General features: G+C 54.2%; 1 protein-coding gene across 1 annotated transcript in view; it reads left to right on the top strand.

Annotated features, from left to right (window-relative positions):
• The first annotated feature begins 8,347 nt into the window (after positions 1 to 8,347).
• Positions 8,348 to 19,998, top strand: part of GSG1L (GSG1 like) — a 268,680-nt gene continuing 257,029 nt past the window's right edge. Inside the window, exon 1 of the mRNA XM_007988670.3 lies at positions 8,348 to 8,690. Coding sequence (XP_007986861.1) covers positions 8,348 to 8,690 — 343 coding nt within the window. The remainder of the gene's footprint in view (positions 8,691 to 19,998) is intronic.

The following is a 19,998-nucleotide window of genomic DNA, read 5'->3' as shown; positions in this document are numbered from 1 at the left end:
AGGTGGATCACTTGAGGTCAGGAGTTTGACACCAGCCTGGCCAACGTGGTGAAACCCCGTCTCTAGCAAAAATACAAAGATTAGCCAGGCATGGTGGCATTCGCCTATAATTCCAGCTACTCCGGAGGCTGAGGCGGGAGAATCGCTTGAACCCAGGAGTCGGAAGTTGCAGTGAGCTGAGATTGAGTCACTGCACTCCAGCCTGGGTGACGGAGCAAGACTCCGTTTCAAAACAACAACAACAACAACAGCAACAACATATTTCAGATTTCCGGATTTGGGATGCTCAACTGGTAAGTACAAAGCAGGTTTTCCAAAATCTGAAAAAGTTAGAAATCGGAAAACGTCAGAAATCTGATGCATATCTGGTCCCAAGCTCTTTGGATAAGGGATACTTTATGCTTTATGTACAGCTCGTAATAAATTAGTGCATCATTGTGTAATTCATAAATGTTCCTGCCCAGTTGGAGATCTCTGCTTTTAATCACTTCACTGAATCCCAAATCCCTCACCTGGGCAGTTTTCGTGTCTTGGTGGTGGACGGATGGGTGTGGAGGGGACGCTCTTACTGGTTCCGCTGATCAAGACTGGCGGCCCCACTGTTGGCCTCTAGGGGGCAGCAGAGGGAAGCAAAACAACAGCTTTGAAACCTACTCTAGGAAAACAGCCCCAGAAGTGCTGGTGCAGGAGACACCTTATAATGTCTCCTTCCTCCCCAATCTTCCTCGTTCTCCCTCCTCAGGAATGGAGGAAAATAAACTGCAGCCCCTGAGGGCTGAGAAAAATCCCACTGAGCGCGGGGAATAAGGAAGGGAGTCAGTGACCCCCAAGGCTCATTTTGAGCGGTGGGGCTTTAACCTGAACATTGTATTTATCCGAAGATGACACAGAGCTGGCCCATGACAGGTAGAGGGGACCCCGGGGGGCCCTGGACTCTGGCCACTGTCCTGCTACTTCTTGAGCTGTTTCTCCAGCTGAGATCTAATAAGAATTCCATAAGGGTCGATTTAATTGTATCCCTTTGGCTAAAGTGCATGGTATACAGTCGGTGCAAAATCAATGTGTGCAGACTGACCTGAGGAGTAACTCTTCCTCATCTCAGTTGTTACTGCTCCATCCCACCCAACCTATCTGTGACCTGTCACGCATTTCCCTCCCGCGGTGGGTGCTGGAGTCGGCCAGTTTGCGGTGCTGTGTCACTGCCTCTCAGAGTATTTCCTGGCAGATGTACTAGAGCTCTTGTGTGGCGGGTTTTGGCTTGATTCTTCGAGAACACAGCTGGGGAACAAGTGTGAGGTTCCTTCTCACGGCTCAGAGCAGGCTTCAGTACTTGGCATGGACCATGCGTGAGCCTCCTAACACATCCCCACGACGCCTCACCTCCCATCCAACCGACCGCGGTTCCCCAGAGCCGCCTTCCAGAAACACAGCGTCGTGTGCCTGCTCCAACCGTCCCTGGATCCTCATCGCTCGCGGAGTGACATCAAAGCTCCTGGGCCGGTCTTGAAGGCCCTGGGGATAGGAGTCCCCCACAACCCGTCAGCCCTCCAAGACACTTCTGTCTGCATGCCCCACGCTTCTGTCACATAGGCTTGGTGCAATTGATGGAGCCTCTCTGAGCAGCATCAGTTTCCTCATCTATAAAATAGACACAACTAACCCCTTGAGGATTGAGAATGACGAGAGATGGGCGACCATGTATGGAAGTGCATTCCTGTGCTGAGAACACTCCACACATATTGGTGTCCTTTTCCTGCCCGCATTTCACAGATGAGGAAACTGAGGCTCTGAGCGACAGATGGGGAACAGATCCAAAAACACGCAGCCCAGATGCAGCAGAGCCAGGATTAACATTCAGACCTTCCCAGTTATTTCTAAAAATTAATTACTTTTTAATTTTATAATTGACACATAATAATTGCTACATATTTCTCGGGTGCAGTGTAATGTTTCAGTGTACATGCATATATTACATAACATCTATGCATTTGGGGAATTTATCACCCGCTTCCCTGTTTATTGTTATTACCATTAAAGACAAGGTCTCGCCTTGTCATCCAAGCTGGAGTGCAGTGGCTCAATCATAGTTCACTGCAACCTCCACCTCCCAGGCTCAAGCGAGCCTTCCACCTCAGCCTCCCGAGTAGCTGGGATGACAAGCATGTGCCACCACACCCGACTAACTTTTTTTGTATATTTTGTAGAGACAGAGGTCTTGGTGTGTTGCTCAGGCTGGTCTTGAACTCCTGGGCTCAAACCATCCACCTGTCTCGGTCGCCCAAATTGTCAGGATGACAGGCATGAGACACCATGCCTGGCCCCTTGTTCATTGTTGTCTCCCCTTCTAGAACATAAGCCCCATGAAGGCATAGAACTGGCCTGTCTTGTTCACTGAATGCCCAGCACAGAGCAGGAAGCTGCTAAACACTTCTTGAATAGGCAAGGGCTACAACGATTTCAAAGAAAACATAGGTAGCTCCAGCTGATCGCTTTCTAATGAAGCTGGTTCCTTTCACCTATGGAGAATCTACCCCTTGGGATGTCTCTGATTGCACAGAGCTCGAGGGCCTTCTCTCCCCTGGGAATGGTGGCCCTAAGCCACGAACACTCTGGTAAACACTGTGAGGCCAGCTTTCCCCAGAAACCCGGAGTGTCGGGTTAACCAGGGGAGTAAAGTGGGCATTAGGTTTGCATACCCTGGGAGTCGATGTTTAAAAAACTTCCCTGATAATTGGAAATTGGCTAATCTCTTGCTATAATTAGGAGAGCCTGGAGGCTGGGGATGTTCTGTTTTCCCAAGCTCTGTTTTGAAGGTGTAGAAACCAGGAAGTGACTTAGAAAGCCCAGAAGCTAACAAACAACTTTGTAGTCACCGACGCCAAGGAAATGTGAAATGCACTCGGGAGAGGTCCCTTCAAAGCACATTCACGTTTCCTGAAAAGTATGAATTTCATTATTAATAGCAACAGTTTTTCTGGTAAATTTTCTTGAGTATAAAAACACGAGCCAGGGGCCCACCACCACACCTGGCTAATTTAAAAATTTTTACTCAAGCCTGTAATCCCAGCAGTTTGGGAGGCTGAGACGGGTGGATCACGAGGTCAGGAGATCGAGAACATCCTGGCTAACACTGTGAAACCCCCTCTCTACTAAAAAATACAAAAAACTAGCCGGGTGAGGTGGCGGGCGCCTGTAGTCCCAGCTACTCGGGAGGCTGAGGCAGGAGAACGGCATGAACCCGGGAGGCGGAGCTTGCAGTGAGCTGAGATCTGGCCACTGCACTCCAGCCTGGGTGCAGAGTGAGACTCCGTCTCAAAAAAAAAAAAAAAAAAAAAAAAAATTTTTTTTTACAGAGATAGGATTTACTTTTTTTGCCAAGGCTGATCTCCAATTCCTGGCCTCAAGCAATCCTCCTGCCTCAGCTTCCCAAAGTCCTGTGTTATAAGTGGAAGCCACCTTGCCTGGCCTCAGAGGCTAGATTCTTATGTGAACTCTCATGATTCTGGAATGTTGGCAACAGATCAAAATGTAACACAATGTAGAGGCCAACTCCACCCAGGCCAAACAAAATAGGCTTAAGGGCCAGAACTGGTCTGCAGGTGCCATGTGGGGTGAGCTGGAGGGGGGCCCCAGGCACGTGCGGGAGACAGGTGTGAAAACAGACATCATGGTTCAGCGTGATTCATGATATTGAAGATCAGAGGAGGGATGACCGGCTGCCAGGGCGTGGGATCAGGGAGGATTCTGCGGCAGCGTGAGGCTGACAACAGCACCCTGAAAGACACGCAGAGGAAGGAGAGCAAACACGTTCTGTGGAGAGGAAGGAATGTGTGCAGAGGCCTGGGTACAGTGTGAGCGCCAGGTGGTCCGACACTGCACGGTGATTTGGTGCAGCTGTGGCAGGCAGTACAGGAGTGGGCAAAGGGGCTGGAGACGTGGACATGAGCCAGTCACTAGGACCTGGAAGGGCAAACTCAGTCATTGAGGCTTTTGTCCCGCAGGGCAGGCAGTGGGAGCATTTGGAGGGGGTTCGGTGAAGGTGTGTGGGGCTGGTCTCCCTGGAGGCAGGTGCAGGGTTGGGGTGGCCGAGGGACAGCATGGGGACAGGAGGCTGCAGTAAGGCCTTGACCTGTGGCAGTGAGCCAGAGAGGAGGGAACCAGGGACTTAGGCTCACATTTCTCACCTCCTAAACAAATCCTGTTACCTCTCCCTGCAACCACTTCCCTCCACGCCCAAGGTAATTCCACTCTATCACTATTTGTGATAAAAATCCCTGTGACGATCCAAGGGTTTTGCTGATGAGTTTGGATTCACTTCAGAAGGCTGTGTAGACACCTGAAGTGGTCCCTCCAGGGGTGTAATCTCCACTCACTGTCTTCAGCTTGCGGGAAAGGCCCAGTACAAACTCGGCCAGAATTTTGGATTTTCCCTGTGCCTCACAGGTCTGCTTCTGACTCAGCCAGTAGCAACTCTGTCCCTGTGGGAACTCCTGCTGAACACATCGGAGTCATACTTCCGCGTGTTCCATCCGTGAGCAAATCCTGCTGGATCTGCCTTTATTTCACTTTCTTTTTTTTAGAGACAAGGTCTCACTCTGTCACCCAGGCTGGAGTGCTGTGGTCCGATCAGAGCTCTTCGCAGCCTTGAACCTGCCCGGCTCAAGTGATCCTCCTGCCTCAGCCTCCCAAGTAGCTGAGACTACAGGCACACGCCACCACACCCAACTCATTTTCAATTTTTTTGTAGAGACAGGGTCTCCTTCTGTTGCCCAGGCTGCTCTTGAACTCCTGGACTCAAGTGATCCTCCCTCCTGGGCCTCCCAAAGTGCTGGGATTACATGTGTGAGCCACCGCGCCTGGCCTGGAGCTGCCTTTAAAAAAGACCCAGAACCTCCACCATGCCTGTCCCCACACTGGTCTGAGTCCCTGGCCTCATGCACTGGAATCCACTCGCCAGCCTCTGTCTGGTCTGTCTGCTTCCACCCTTCTTCCCATAGCAGCCCGTGTGGTCCTGTTAGACACGAAACCAGACATGGGTCCCCTCTGCCCAGACCCTCCGCTGGCGTGAATACCTTGCTCAGAGTGAACACCTGAGTCCTTGTGTGTAGCCTCTGCATTCCTATGTGATCTGTCCCCTCCCCTAGCACCTCCCGCCCCCGTTTTTCTTCCTCTGCCCTTTGCTCACTCAACTCCAGCCACACTGTCCTCCCACCCCAAAGGGCCAGACAGGCTCCTGCCTTGAGGCTTTTGCACTGGCCATCCCTCTGCCTGGAACTTCCATTCGCCCGGATGTCCTCATGGCTTGCCCCTACATGTCCTTCAAATCCTTGCTCCAGTGTCCCCTTCTCAGTGAGGCCTTCCTTGAAGCCATCCCCACTTTGATCCCTCCCTGCTGAATTGCTCTCCCTGGCTTTCACCCCTGCATATTCGGCAATGTTGTTTTTTTCCTTTTGAGATGAAAGTCTTGCTCTGTCGCCCAGTCTGGAGTGCAGTGGCATGATCTCAGCTCACTGCAACTTCTGCCTCCCGGATTCAAGTGATTCTCCTGCCTCAGCCTCCTGTGTAGCTGGGATTACAGGTGTGTGCCACCACACCAGGCTAATTTTTGTATTTTTAGTAGAGATGCAGTTTCGCCATGTTGGCCAGTCTGGTCTCGAACTCTTGATCTCAGGTGATCTGCCCGCCTCGGCCTCCCAAAGTTCTGAGTGTTCTTTCTTACGAACTTTGTTCACATTCTCTTTTCTCTCTAGTGCTGAGCATTCAGTGAGTGGAGGAGTATCTTCGATGGAAATTTCAAATCCCTCTGTGCATCCTCAGGTGTTTCTGAGACATACCTCAGAAACATGATCCCTGAGACATGGTCCCTGAGACATATCTTACCTGGGCTCTCCTGGCTTCAAACCTGCAGGACAGGGTTCCCAGTTGTAGGCCACTGAGCCCTGCTCACATGCACACCAACAACAGCCTCAAGTCCAAAGAAGTATCCTGTTGAGCACACATCGAGGGACCGGTTTTCAGTGGTGCACAGACACTCATGATGAATACCGCACACCCGTTTAAAAGTGCTACTGGAGGCCGGGCGCAGTGGCTCATGCCTGTAATCCCAGCACTTTGGGAGGCTGAGGCGGGCAGATCACTTGAGGTCAGGAGTTCGAGACAAGCCTGACCAACATGGTGAAGCCCTTTCTTTACTAAAAATATGAAAAATAGCTGGGCGTGGTGGTGAGTGCCTGTAATCCCAGCTACTTGGGAAACTGAGGTACGAGAATTTTTTGAACCCAGGAGGCGGAGGTTGCAGTGAGCTGAGATCGCACCACTGCACTCCAGCCTGGGCGACAGAGTGAGACTTTACCTCAAAAAAAAAAAAAAAAAAAAAAAAAAAAGGGCTACTGGATTCTTTATAGCTGTTTGGTGATGATGTATTTTCTCTGTCAACCAATACTCTCAATGCCGCCATTATTACATGGAGGTCCTCTCTTTCAAAATAGTTGAGAACCTCTTGCACAGTGCCAGAAAAGGGCTCTAAAAGCAAGTCTGGAGACCCTTGGTCATCCTTCATGCCTGTTTTTACCAGGGACATTGCCCACAACGCTTTCCTCTCACCTACCCGCAGGCAGAGTAGCAGCAGCTGACAGTGAGTGCTGGCCCACCCACAGGAGTAAGGCAATTCATAATCGGTTCACCTTGAATTCTGCAAGGCCCGCCACTCGGCAAGCCGGGGGGTTGTCGGAGCCGTTCTCAGCTTGGGCAGAATTCAAATGAGCTCTTACAATCAACATGCAATTAATTGTTGCACGCCGTGAGCATCTGGGCAGTAAGCGCTGTGCAGCACGAAGGGAGTTCAGGGAGCGTGGTCATCTTAGAGCAGAGCTGGGGACAGGGGTGCACACAGTTCCCACGTTGCACAAGAGAGTCCGAAGAGGTTTGTCTGAGTTTGGTCAACTGATCTTGGTTCAGATGTTAGTAACAGTGAATGATTAACGTTTATTGAGTCTACTGTGTGCCAAATGCTTTTTGCAGCCATGATCTCATTACAGCAGCCCCACTGTGATATACTTTGAAGGTGGGTGGGGGGGGGGTCCTCCCTTTTTTATAGTTATGGAAATTGAGGCTCAGAGAGGGTAAGTGACTTGTTCAAAGCCACACAGCTGGTCAAGCCCTAGATTTACCTGATCCCAAAGTCAGTATGTTTGACCACCCTGCCCCCACCCCAATCTTGAAGATTCTACTCACATTCACATGGTGTGCATGTGAGCAGGGTTGGCAGCCCCTGCAGGGCACGACTGCCTAGTAGCTGCAATAACTTTGTGGTCGGCATGGGCCCTGCTAGGGCTCTGCTGTTTGGGATCTCAGGTGGGTGCGGTGGGCTGTCTGGGGTACCCGGTTTCCACTCTTCCTGCAGTTGCATGCTGTGGTTGGGAGCCCAGATGACAGTTTCATCCTTGGAAGGGAGCTCTTCCCAGATGCTGGAGGTGACACCCAGGAGATAGAAAAACGTTTCAAACCCTATAACCCCACACTCCAGGAGGGGTGCCTCCTGACAGATCCTGACACTCCAGGTCCAGCATGGGGTGTCTTACCCAGGGGGTCTTGCAGCTCCCTGGCTGTGGGAAGCCCTGCAGGCTCTGCTGTTTAGACTCTTTGGAAAACTCCTTTCTCAGGGTCTGGTGCGGGGCTCCTTTTGGGGATCCCCTTCTGGGGCAGGGTCCTGCTGGTCTATGTCCCTCTTGGGGGGCCCCAGCAGCCTCTGCCCTTGTTTCCTAGGGCAGGGCCTCTCTGGGTCTCATGAGATGCCCGCTCGCGGTGGGTTTTGTTGCCCCACGTCCGCTGTGGGGATTTTTCTCAGGAGCGCCTTGCCTGGGATTCTCCTTGCGTCTCAGACCCTCACCCTGTTTCGGGTTTCTTTCGGGGGCGTCCCTCCACTCCCAGGCCCCCGCCCGCGCCCGGCGTGGGGCGCCCCCTCTCCCCGTGCGGGCGGGCGCCGGAACAGTGTCGCCGGCCGCCTGCAGGTGTCTCCCCACGGAGGGGAGCGCGTCCCTGCGCCGTGGCCGCTGCCAGGCGCCAGCGGCTCCTCGCCGAGGTGCACTCGCGCTCCGGGCTCCGGGCGCGCCGGAGCAGCTCCTCCGCCGCCGCCCTCCCCGCCCGCCCACCCCGCGCGCCCCCCGCGCCGCTCCCCCACCCCGGGATTGGGGGGGGGCATGGGCCCGCGCCGCGTCCGCCGCCGCCGATCGCAGGCGCCAGAGCCCCGGGGCGCGGCGGGCAGCGGCCGCTGACGCGGGGCGCCGGCTGCCAACTTCGCGCGCGGAGCTCCCCGGCGGTGCGGTCCCGTCCCGGCGGCGCGGGCGGCATGAAGACGAGCCGCCGCGGCCGAGCGCTACTGGCCGTGGCCCTGAACCTGCTGGCGCTGCTGTTCGCCACCACCGCGTTCCTCACCACGCACTGGTGCCAGGGCACGCAGCGGGTCCCCAAGCCGGGCTGCGGCCAGGGCGGGCGCGCCAACTGCCCCAACTCGGGCGCCAACGCCACGGCCAACGGCACCGCCGCCCCCGCTGCCGCCGCCGCCACCGCCGCGGGGAACGGCCCCCCTGGCGGCGCGCTCTACAGCTGGGAGACCGGCGACGACCGCTTCCTCTTCAGGAATTTCCACACCGGCATCTGGTACTCGTGCGAGGAGGAGCTCAGCGGGCTTGGTGAGTGCGCGCGGGCGGCGGCCAGCTCGGCTCCGGCTCCCCCGGGGCGGCGCGGCCACCGAGGCCCGAGTCCCGGACCCACTCGCCCTCCTCCCGCCGCCTGGGCCCAGCTCCCGGCGCTCCGCCGGGCTGGGGGCGACGTTCCGGGGCAGGGGACGCGCGCCGTTCCGGGGCCGGGGACCAGCGCGGGGGGACATGCGGGACGCTCCGCGGTGGAGAGGTGCAAGGCAGACCTCCTACCCTCTGCGGACGCCCCGCGGCTTTGGGGACGCTCCCGCGCCCCGGGAAGGCGCCCACCCCAGCTGCTGGTCAGAGGGGCGCGCGCTGCTTTCCGCGCCTCAACTCGTCTCCACGCTCGCCCCCTCCTCCTCTTCCTTTCGCGGGGCACTAGATGCCCCCATCCAGCCTGGAACGCCCCTGGGGGTGGGGGTGATGCGTGGACTCCTGTTATCAGCCGCCCCTCCCGCCGCAGATCCACAGACCCGGGAGCCTTCCACCCCCATCGCCAATCCGCGCCGAACCTCTCAGACGGGAGTGGGGAGTGGGGGAGTCCACGGGCTCCCAGAAAGCCGCACCCGCCCAGAGGCACCCCTGTTGCCAGATGCCAGGGAGCCCTCTGTATCCTGGCCCCCTCCTGGGAGAGGCAGACTGGGGAACTGGGGACGGCTAGGCAAACTCCGGGTCGAGGAGTCCAGGAGGGCTTAGCTTAGCACAAGGCTCCCATTAGGTTCGGTGGGGGGACTGACATTTCAGAAGGCAGATCAAGCTGTCCCCTTTGCGTGAACCCCCTCCTCTACCTTCCAGAGGCAGCCTGGGCTGGAGTGTGTGTTTTGGAGGCAGACAGCCGGGCTGGGGCAGGGCCCAGGGGACAACTGCCCGACAGCCGGTTGTACCACACAGCAGGTAGAGCTGGCCCAAAAGATGTGGTGTCTCAGAGGGGTGTCCAGGCGTGGGCACCCTCCTCAGTGAATTGACCTCTTTCTCCAAGGTTAAAACTCGTCCCTGCATGCCTAGCTCCTCAGTGTGGACACCACATATGTGTGTGTGCTCAAGGGTGGGTAAGAGCAGACCTCCACCCTTAGTTTGCCCTAAATAAGCCAGTGGCCTAAGTGGTTTAGAGGGCAGAGGGAGGAAGCTGTGAAGCGAACCCGGTGAAAAGCTCCAGGCCTTTGCACAGGCTGCATCCTCTGTCTGGAAGGCCCTTCCCCGCCCCACCTCCTTCTTCAGGGGCTCCTGGTCAGTTTCACTGGGACTCTCTCAACCGCCTTCCAAGTCGGGACCCTGAGGAGAGACAACCTTGTGAGCTCCCCGTTGGAGGGAGGGTCTCCATCTTTAGACCTCACCATTGAGTTTATCTGCCTGCCACACTTGGCGCTGCCTGACATTTTCTGGGGCCTGTTTTTGGTCACTAGCTTATAGTTCCTTCTCCCCATAGGATGTCACTCTGTGAGGGCCAGCCCGGTTGGTTGGTCTCATTCACTGCTGCCTCCGAGTAGTGTCTAGCGCTTATTAGGTCAGGTCCTCAAGAAACATTTGCAGGGTGCATACTGGATGGGGCCTTGGGACGATGAACCGGAGGTTTCCCACCGTGCTGCCTCCTCTGTCTCGCTTCTGGGGGTGCCTGACCAAACTTTTCTCTGACTTGAACCGGGCTGGCTGTTTGTCAGAGATACATGGTGTTTGAATAGGGACCTGCCCCTGATTGGTTTCACCCCATCAGACCCACTTCTGCTTTACACTCAAGACTCAAATGTTTACTGTGGGATGCAATTAAAATTACTCACTTCAAAAGGCATCTTGGCCAAAAGTCTCTGCCTTCCACACAGCCCAACCCTAATCTCTCACACAGAGGCCTTGTAACACCTTGTTGTCAGGAACATCTTCGTCCTTGGAGGTAGACATCTTGCTACTGTACATCTTTCTCCAAGTTCAAGAAGGTGTTTCCAAGGTTCAGGAGACCCAACCCTGGGGACATACCACCTCTGCCCCCCTTCCTCTGTGCACACACCTGAAAATACAGTGGTGCATCTCTGGCACTGGAGTGGCCCTGTCTCTACCTCTGTGGAGTGTCCTGGTTCAAGCTGGTCAGCTGAGCCTCTTAATTGTTTGGAGTCTCTCTTGGCTGCTCCCTGAAGGTCACGGTCCCAGTACTTGCTACAGTTATTTCCCTGTAGTTCATTTAGGGCTTGACTTGGGATATTTAAGTATTTCAAAAGATTATTAATTGAAAATTATTTTAAAAACAATGTTAGCTAACATTTATTGAGCCTTGAACGTGCACCAGGTCCTGCTGAAACTTCTCATCTCCTGAATCTTGTTGAATCCTGGCTGCCACCTTTGAGGCAGACACTTCCAGGGCACTTGCTTTTTCAGATGAGAAACTTGAGGCTCACAGGGGATTCTGGGAAGGGAGCTCAAATTGTGTTCTTGGGAACAGAAAGAAATCAGAGTGAAGGAATCGGGGAAGAGAATAGTATAGTTGAGGGGTCAGGGAAGTTGGCATTTTGGGGGGCTCAGTTAAGACCCTCACTCCCAATACTCTGTGAGTTAGAAATACAGATGGTTAATTTGTTGGGTAAATAAAAGAAACCCACAGTTTCCTCTTGGTCACTGTGGGCTGGAGATCATCCCTCCCCCGAAATCACAATTTTCCTCTCTGAGAGCTTGGAAAATAGTTATCAGCTTGTCGGTGCTGGTGAGAAATTTGGGAATCGGAGCCAGCTGGGTGGTTTCTGCAGCTGATCCTACAGTGCCAAAATCCTGCCTTCTCCACCACTGTGGTCTTGAAAGGGTGATAGCAAGTACCTGGCCTCAAACTTTTGTTGCCATGACAACCTTTCTTCTGGGTTCTGTGACTATTTTATTTTTTTACTCGAAGAGCAAAAAAAAAAAAAACAAAACAAAACAAAAAAAACATCCCAATAGTCCCCTGAACAAAATCCCGCCATCCCAACCCCCATACATCAAGGCTAAACTTCCCTCCCTTCCATGAAACTACAGCAAAGCTTTCTTTCCTTCTGTGTGTTTCACGTGCACCCAAATGCACACACCAACCAGGAGATCCTCACCGCTCCGTGAGAAGGAGCTGCTAAATGTTCCCTCCTCTCCAACGCCTGTTCGCCTGTTTGGTCATTCCTTTCTAGGCTCAGAAAAACCTCTCCCCACTCGGGCAGCCACAGGGAAACGTAATAAGCCCTTTTTCCCACACTAAAAGTCTACAGCGTTCACCAAGAAAACTGCAGCCTGCCCTAAACAGACATACTTTCACCAGACCCTGCACAAAGAAACCTTTTCTCCTTGCTCCAAGAAGAGCACCCGTGTCCTTCCACAAACAGAAAGGGAAGCGTGGCCTCGACACAGAGTTACCCCAAGCCCTTCACACAAATTGAATTTCTCTTCTGGTTGAGAGGCTGGGGAGGGGTTGGGTAGGGAGCAGACGCAAGCATCGTTCTGGTGGGTGTGGTGGGGGTGGCTGAGGAGTGGCCTGGAGGAGGGGAGAATGAAGGTCTAGGGTGGGGGCAATGGTGGGGCCGGTGGGGGGGCTTGTGCCAGCTGGGAGGACAGGCGATGTCCGCACGCGTCGGACTTCATCCTGTATGCTTTTGAGCTGCAGGAAAAGGGTGGCTTGGGAAGACTGGGGGGAGGTGGAGGGGTCTTGGGGGACTTGCCAGGCTGGCAGGAGGGGGGTGAGATTAGAGAGAGAAGGGAGAGACCAGTCCCAGGGCTGGGTGACGACGGGGTGGGTGTGAAGCCAGAAGACCCATGCGGAACCCAGGCTGGGAGCCAACACGCCTCACACTGCGGTGACCCCTCCCGCAGTCCGAGAGATGCTGGGGGAGAAAGGAGCATGTTTCCTTCAGACTCAAAAACACTCTCTCCCCCGTAGAACTGGTGGAAGTTCTACAGCCTCTTACTAGCAGCGTGGTTTCAGGCAGGAACCTCCCAGGGCTACTGTGTAGGTGGGGATCAGAGCAGCTAGCACCCACTGGAGGTGCAAGGATTTGGTGATGTAGGGCAGGGAGTGGGGAGCATCATCTCGGTGTTGCTACCACCCCGGGCTGAGCCACCCACAGCCATCCATGTCTCCCACGGACTTCTGCAGCCATCCGTCCGCCTCTGCCATCACCCCCACTCCCCAGTTCATCCTGCACCCAGCATCCGAGTCATCATTAGATGTGGGGCACAGCACCGCCTTCCTGTCACTCAGAGTCAAGTCTCCAGCTAGCCTTCCCTGTACCTGTCTGGTCTTCCTTTCTTTTGAACAGAGAACCCCAGCTCTTCTGCTCAGTCCCCTAAATTATGCTGCTACAGTGTCACAAGTATGAGGACCCCTGTGATGTTCCCAACCAGGAGGTTTTTGGTGCTTGGGAGTATGTTAGTGTCATAGTTGATGGGTTTCATGTTGGGAGATTTGTTGGGCAAATATTTGCACAATGGAAGGCATTGCTCTAACTCCTCGACATGTTTTTTTTTTTTTTTTTTTTCTGGTCTTGTTCTGTCGCTCAGGCTGGAGTGTGGTATTGTGAGCACAGCTTACTGCAGCCTCCACCTCCTGGGCTCAGGCCATCCTCCTGCCTTAGCCTCCTGAGTAGCTGGGACCACAGGTGTACGCCACCATATCCGGCTAATTTTTGTATTTTTTTTGTATAGACAAGGTTTCACTATGTTGCCCAGGATGGTCCCAAATTCCTGGGCTCAACTGATTTGCTTCCCAAAGTGCTGGGCCTCCCAAAGGGCTGGGATTGCAGGCGTGAGCCACCGTGGCTGGCCTGACAAGTATTACTTCCTTTCATCCGCATATAGCCCTATGAGGTGGGTGCCCTGGTTGCTCTCATTCCCAGGTGAGTAAACAGAGGCACAGAGAGGTGAAGTGAGTTGCCCAAGGTCACACAGCTAGTAAGTGGCAAAGCTGGGATGTGTACCCAGGTGGGAGGCTCCAGAGCCTGGCTGTTGCCTGCTGTGCTGTGCTGCCCCCCAGTCTCCCCAGCCCAGCTCACTCAGGCTCCCTTGGTTCCTCCAACCAGGCTCGCTGGGCAGAGCACTGCATCTGGAGTCACAAGCCCCGGGTTTGGCTCCAGGCTTTGATGCCAACTTGCTGAGTGGCTTTGGAGAAATCATACTCCCTCTCTCTCTGGTTTTTTCTTTCCTCGTGTGTAAAATGGAGTTTTGTTGAGTGTTTTGTGTGGATGATGGAGGTGACAGAGCCCTGTCCCATGACCCGTCACAGGGTTTGGGCCCAGATGGTCCAGGTTCCAGTCATCATACCACTGCCGGCTGCTGTGTGGCCTTGGGTAGGAGTCTGCCCTCTCTGGGCCCCAGTTTCCTTGGTTGGGGCATGAGGATGATCCTATCTGCCCCACCATAGCATCATTGGGGTTGATCCAGATAACGTGGTCCCAGCACTCCACTGGCCACAGCCAGCACTTGGTAAATGGGACTTGCTGCCATCGAGTCCGTGGCTGCAGACAGGTGGCCCACGTGTCACATCTGAACCGTGTATCTGTTTTGTTTGGCTCTGCAGTGTTCACGGTGTCTTTGAATAAGTTGCCAACATTTGAATATGGAGCCACTTCATAGAAACATCTGGATTTATGGCTTCTCTTGAAAACCTGGCAGATGGAGTCTGTACTCCCAACGGGAGTGAGTGGAGCTGCTCCTTGCAGGAGTCCACGGTCCCCCAACCCCACCTGTTCTGCCCTCACTTTACATGAATTGCCGCCCTTCCCCTCTAGGGGCTCAGGCCTCCAAACCTCAGTTTGGACGCCTGGTCCATTGGTCCATCCTGCCAACTGGTCAATCAGAACCCTGGGCATCCCACCTAGCCCTGCGGCTCCCCATGCTCCTGGCCTTGACTTCATGGTCTGTTTCTCCACCCAGTGGCCGGAGGGCTCCCTGTTCCATTGGAGGCGGATCACCCCCGTTCTCCACTCTGGACCCTTCCTCACTCAGTCACAGTCGAATGCCTTCCAAGGACCGCCAGGAAGTCTGCAGTCTGCCTTTCTGCCTCCTGCCCTTCCCTGCTCCTCTCCACCCCCACTCTTCTCCAGCCACACCGGCCCCTTTACCCGCTCTCCGACAGGCTGAGGCTTTTGTACTCGCTGTTCGTTGCCTCCAGGAACTCTTCCACAAGACAACCCCGTGTAAGTCTGTGCTCAAATGTCCTCCTGTCTGTGAAGCCTTCCTGGACCGCCCCACTGGAATCAGCCGCTTTGCTGCCCGCCGGCACTCCCCTGCACCCCCGATGTCCCCACTGCTCTGATTGGGGTCATACCCACTGCGTATCACACTGGCTTCTCTCTATCGTGCATCTCCCTGCTGGGACGCTGGCTCCCTGAGGACAAGTCTTGTCCCAGTCACATCGTGCTGTCCACAGAGCCTACATGAGCTGGCACGTCAATGCCGTAGGACTCAGCGTGGCAGCTCGTTCAGGTTCTGGGAGGCAGCACCATGTGACAGGGACCAAGTCTTCAGGAGGAACTCAGGGAACACCTGTGGAATGCACTGGGGCTCTGGGGACTTCTCAGGGCTTCTGTGGGCAGCGAGAGGCGGGGCTCTGTACTCCGTGCCTGTCATTCCCGTGGCTTGTCAGATGTTCTTCTTTCTTCCCTGCTCCCTCTCTTGGTTTATTTCCAAGGAGAGGTGTTTAGTGGCATCCTGTGGGGAGCTCATGGTCACTCTCCCGTGTTTAAATTCTGGGGTGCCAGACTCAGAGCCATCTTGTGAGGATGCTGCAACTTCGGGCCTCTGCTGCCTTCAGGACGGTGCAGGTTGGGCTCTTTTGGTCCCAAGTGATGGGAACAAACTCGACCCCAGATAAGAATAAGAGGGGAGTGGGCCAGGCACAGTGGCTCATGCCTGTAATACCAGCACTTTGGGAGGCCGAGGTGGGCAGATCACCTAAGGTCTGGAGTTTGAGACCAGCCTGGCCAACATGGTGAAACCCCATCTCTACTAAAAATACAAAAATTAGGCAGGTGGTGGCAGGCAGCTGTAGTCCCAGCTACTCGGGAGGCTGAGGCGGGAGAATTGCTTGAACCCAGAAGGCACAGGTTGCAGTGAACTGAGATCACGCCACTGCACTCCAGCCTGGGGGACAGAGCAAGACTCCGTCTTAAAAAAAAAAAAGGAAAAAAATAAATAAAAGGGGAGTTTATTAGAACAATGCTAGCTGGGCACAATGGCTCACGCCTGTAATCCCAGCACTTTAGCATCCCTTTAGGAGTTCAAGACCAGCCTGGGCAACATAGCAAGACCCCTATCTCTACAAAAAAAATTAAAAATTAGGTAAGTGTGGTGGTGTGTGCCTGTAAGTCCCAGCTACTTGGGAGGCTGAGGTGAGAGGATCACTTGAGCCCAGGCGTTTGAGGCTGCAGTGAGCTGTGATCATGTCACTGTGCTCCAGCCTGGGCAACAGAGGGAGACCCTGCCTCAAAAATAAATAAAAATAAAAATAGCAAAATGCTGTAGCTGACAGAGTCCCCAGCAAAGGTGAAATCACCACCCTTCAGAGGTCAGAGCCAGGGCCACTGGGCTCCTGGAAGTTAGACCTTCCCTTGGATCCAGAGCCACCAACTAAAATCCCACAGGGGCCAGGCTGGAAACCTACGAGAGTGAGGTGAGGAAGGGGTAGGGGCCTGTGGGGGCTGGGCAACTACTTTGTGGTTCCAGAAGGCTTTCTCACCACAGGAGGGGGTGCTTGTGGGATGCCTAGTGGTCTATTTTTGTTCAAAACTCCCAGTTTTTATATGACATCTGTTGATTGTTCACATTTGGCAACAAATCCATTTTTTTTAAAAGACATCTGATCTGCAGGCCAAAATCAAACCCTTTCGAGGGGTGGGTAGACCCTTGTCCCGTCAGTTTGCAACTTCTAGGCCAGAGTTTTGCTCTTGACAGGATTGAGTTCCCAGCCCCCAATTGTTTTTCTTTTTATGTAAAAATATTTGTAATAATAATATTTTATTTTATCATTTTATTATTATTACGTTTTTGAGATGGAGCCTTTCTCTGTCGCCCAGGCTGGAGTGCAGTGGTGCAATCTTGGCTCACTGCAACCTCCGCCTCCTGGGTTTAAGCGATTCTCTTGTCTCAGCCTCCTGAGTAGCTGGGATTACAGGCGCGCGCCACTATACTGGGCTAATTTCTGTATTTTTAGTAGAGACGGAGTTTCACCATGTTGGCCAGGCTGGTCTCCAATTCCTGACCTCAGGTGATCCATCTGCCTCGGCCTCCTAAAGTGTGGGCAGTGTGGGTGAGATGTGGAAGAAGACCTGGCCCCAAGCTTGCCTGGAGGAGGCAGGGTCCCCTCACGGGGGCTGTCCTTCTTCTCCGATGGCAGGGACTGGGAATGGGAGGTGATGGAGGTTGAGGAGGGTCGGTGTTTCTGGAAGCAGAGCTGGGGTGGGTGTTTGGGCTGGAGCTTGGTGAGGGCAGCGGCCGTGGTAGCATTGTCCCATGTCCTGGCCTCGCAGAGCGTGCATCAGAGATAGCCACGGGGGAGGAGAGGAGGAGGAGGGCAGGAGACAGAGTCATTGTGAGGAGTGGGGGGGGGGGGGGGTGACAGACACAGGTTGGGTGGCACACACAGAATCTGAGAGGGACGCAGAGAGAGGCTGCAAGAGGGACCGAGGGGACCAGAGAGGGAGTGACCAACAGAGAGCAAGGCAGACACATACAGAGGGAGCGAGCTAGGAGAGAGACAGAGACACAGAGAGAGATGAGGAGACGCAGAGGGAGATCGAGGCACATGCGCCACATCGGGTGCACACCCGGACAGAGATGCAGAGAGCAGCAATGAGACAGAACCAGACAGAGACGGAGAAAGGGAGAAATATGTGGGCAGAGAAAGAGACACACGTGTGTGCACACACGCATGCATGCACAGACACACACAAGTGCACGTGCACTCACGCACAGGGAGGAGGGTGCCTGAGAAGCTGGAGAGGAGAGAGGCGAGCGAGGGGAGCCCGAAATAGCCCAGGGGAGGCGGCAGGAGCACACGTGGCCCTTCCCACCTCCCCGTGCTTTTTTCCAGGAAGCCCCTACAGGGGAAGTGACTCTTTGAGGCCTCAGCCCTGGGGGAGGGGCTGTGTCCCATCCAGGCAGATGGAGAAGGTCAGACCCTCCCTCATCCGACTCTGCCCTCCTGTCTCCCTCTATCCCCCCAGTTGGCGGCAGTGGGTGGGTGCAGTGTTTGGAGGATGGGGGGTTCATTTCATCACTGACCCCTCTTCATGTTGCCCAAATAATAATAATGATACACTAATAATAACAACAAAAAGAAGTCTTATGTAAAGTGTGACTAGAAGAATACAAACATCTTAGGAAAACAGTGCTATTTTTATTAGTCATTCACACTCCAAGCAAACGTGGCATGTGGGAAGCAGCTTCTCCCTAAGTCAACTTGATTACCTCTCTCCCCTCTGGACACGTTTGTGGGGCTTCTGCTCCCCTTTGTCTGTATCTGTGCGTGTGTCCCTCCTTCTCTCTGGGCCTCTTTGCACCCTGGTTCCTCTACAGGGGGTCCTTTTCTGGAAGAGGGGATGGGAGGCCGAAACCCCCACTCCTCTGGCCGCTTGGACACTACTGGCCACACTGTCTGCCCCCGTCTGCCAGGCAGCCCCACTTGGCCCGAGCCACACCTTGAGGGAGATCTTCTGGGTGGTCCTGGAAGGATCATAGAGGAGGAAGACCCTCTCCAGAACACAGTTGGTTGGGGCAGGGAGACAAAAGACTTGGACATGAGTCACTGTCTCTGCTTGGTGGATCTCTCCACGTGGGGATCTCACAGGCATCTCAGATTAACGTGTCTCTACCTAATCATCTATTTTCTGCCCTCCTCAGCCAGGGCAGGTTGGGCTATGCTGTCCCAGCTATCTGCAGCAATCTGCACACGTGGGAGGTTGCAGACAACCCTAGTGGACTTCTTACTCCCGTGACATGTCCATAGCAGGTCAGTGAGGGACTCTACTTCATGGTGACCTCACTGGGGACCTGGATAAAGGATGCTCCATCTCTGAGTTTCCATGGCTGTCGAGGCAGGAAAGGGCATGAGTCCTTGCCTAGAAGTGGCATGTACCATCCTGCTTGCATCTCATTGGTCAAGGTAAATCACATGGCCATGTCCACCTTTTCAAGGACTGGAGAATTTCGGTCCTACCGTGTGCTTAGAGAGCAGAGACCTGGGGCTGGCAGGATAGCACACAACTGTAATCCCAGCACTTTGGGAGGCTGAGGTGGGAGGATTGGTTGAGGCCAGGAGTTTGAGACCAGCCCATAGCGAGAGCCAGTCTCTAAAAAAAATTTTTTTTAATTAAAAAAAGAAAGAAAGTAGAAACCAGGGAACATTGATGACAGGTTGAATATTGGTGGCACAGATGACTCCCCCACACCCGACCCCTGCCCCTCTCTTAGCGCCATCTCAACAAATGACAGCTTCATCTTTCCAATTTCTCAGGCAAAAGACCTTGGAGTCATCTTTGACTCCTTTCTCTCTCTCCTCACAGACACAAACACACACTCATCCTCACACAGCTCATTTAATCTATGGGCATATCCTGCTGACTCTTTTCCCAAACACATCCAGAGTCCCACCATTTCTCCCCGTCTCCTGGTCTGAGCCTGCACCATCTCTGGCCTGGGTGACTGCAGCATCCCACTCACTGATCATCCTGCTTCTGTTTGTCCCCCACCGTGCTGAGCAATCCTACTGCACACTGCTGGAGTCCCTCCGCTCAGACCCTCCGGTGGCTCCCATGTCATTCCCGGTAAAGCCAATGTCCTCCCAGTAGCTACAAGACCCGCCATGACCTGCCCCATTACTCTCTGCTCCATCTCCCATGATGCGCTTCCTCACTGTCTCTGCTGCAGCCCCACTGTCCTGTTGCACACACAACTCCAGGCATACTCCTGCCCCAGGGCCTTTGCACGTGCAACTCCCTTAGCCTGAATCTCTTTCTCCAGATTTCCACCCCGTCACTTCCCTCAAACGTTCCTTGTGAATGAGGTCTTCCTTGGCCACTCTATTTAAAGTCGCAGTCACCTCCCCACCTTATTCCACTACGCAGCTTGTTTTTTGTTTTTTTTTTTTTTCATAACACTTCTCCCTACCTGACATGCTGCCAATTGCTCGATCTACCTCCATGCCTCAGTGATGTGCAGCCCACGCTTTTGAGAATCACTGTCTGAAAATCAACTCTTTGTTTTACGAACAAGGAAATGCACGTCTCTGCAGGGAAAGACACTTTTCCAAACCATTCCCTAGTCACTGGCAGAACTGGCACCAGAACCTGGAGCCCTGCTTTCTAGT

This window comes from Chlorocebus sabaeus, chromosome 5 (assembly GCF_047675955.1).
Source record: "Chlorocebus sabaeus isolate Y175 chromosome 5, mChlSab1.0.hap1, whole genome shotgun sequence".
Lineage (NCBI taxonomy): Eukaryota > Metazoa > Chordata > Mammalia > Primates > Cercopithecidae > Chlorocebus > Chlorocebus sabaeus.
The sequence above is the reverse complement of the archived record's forward strand: the minus strand, read 5'-3'. Positions and strand labels throughout refer to the sequence as shown.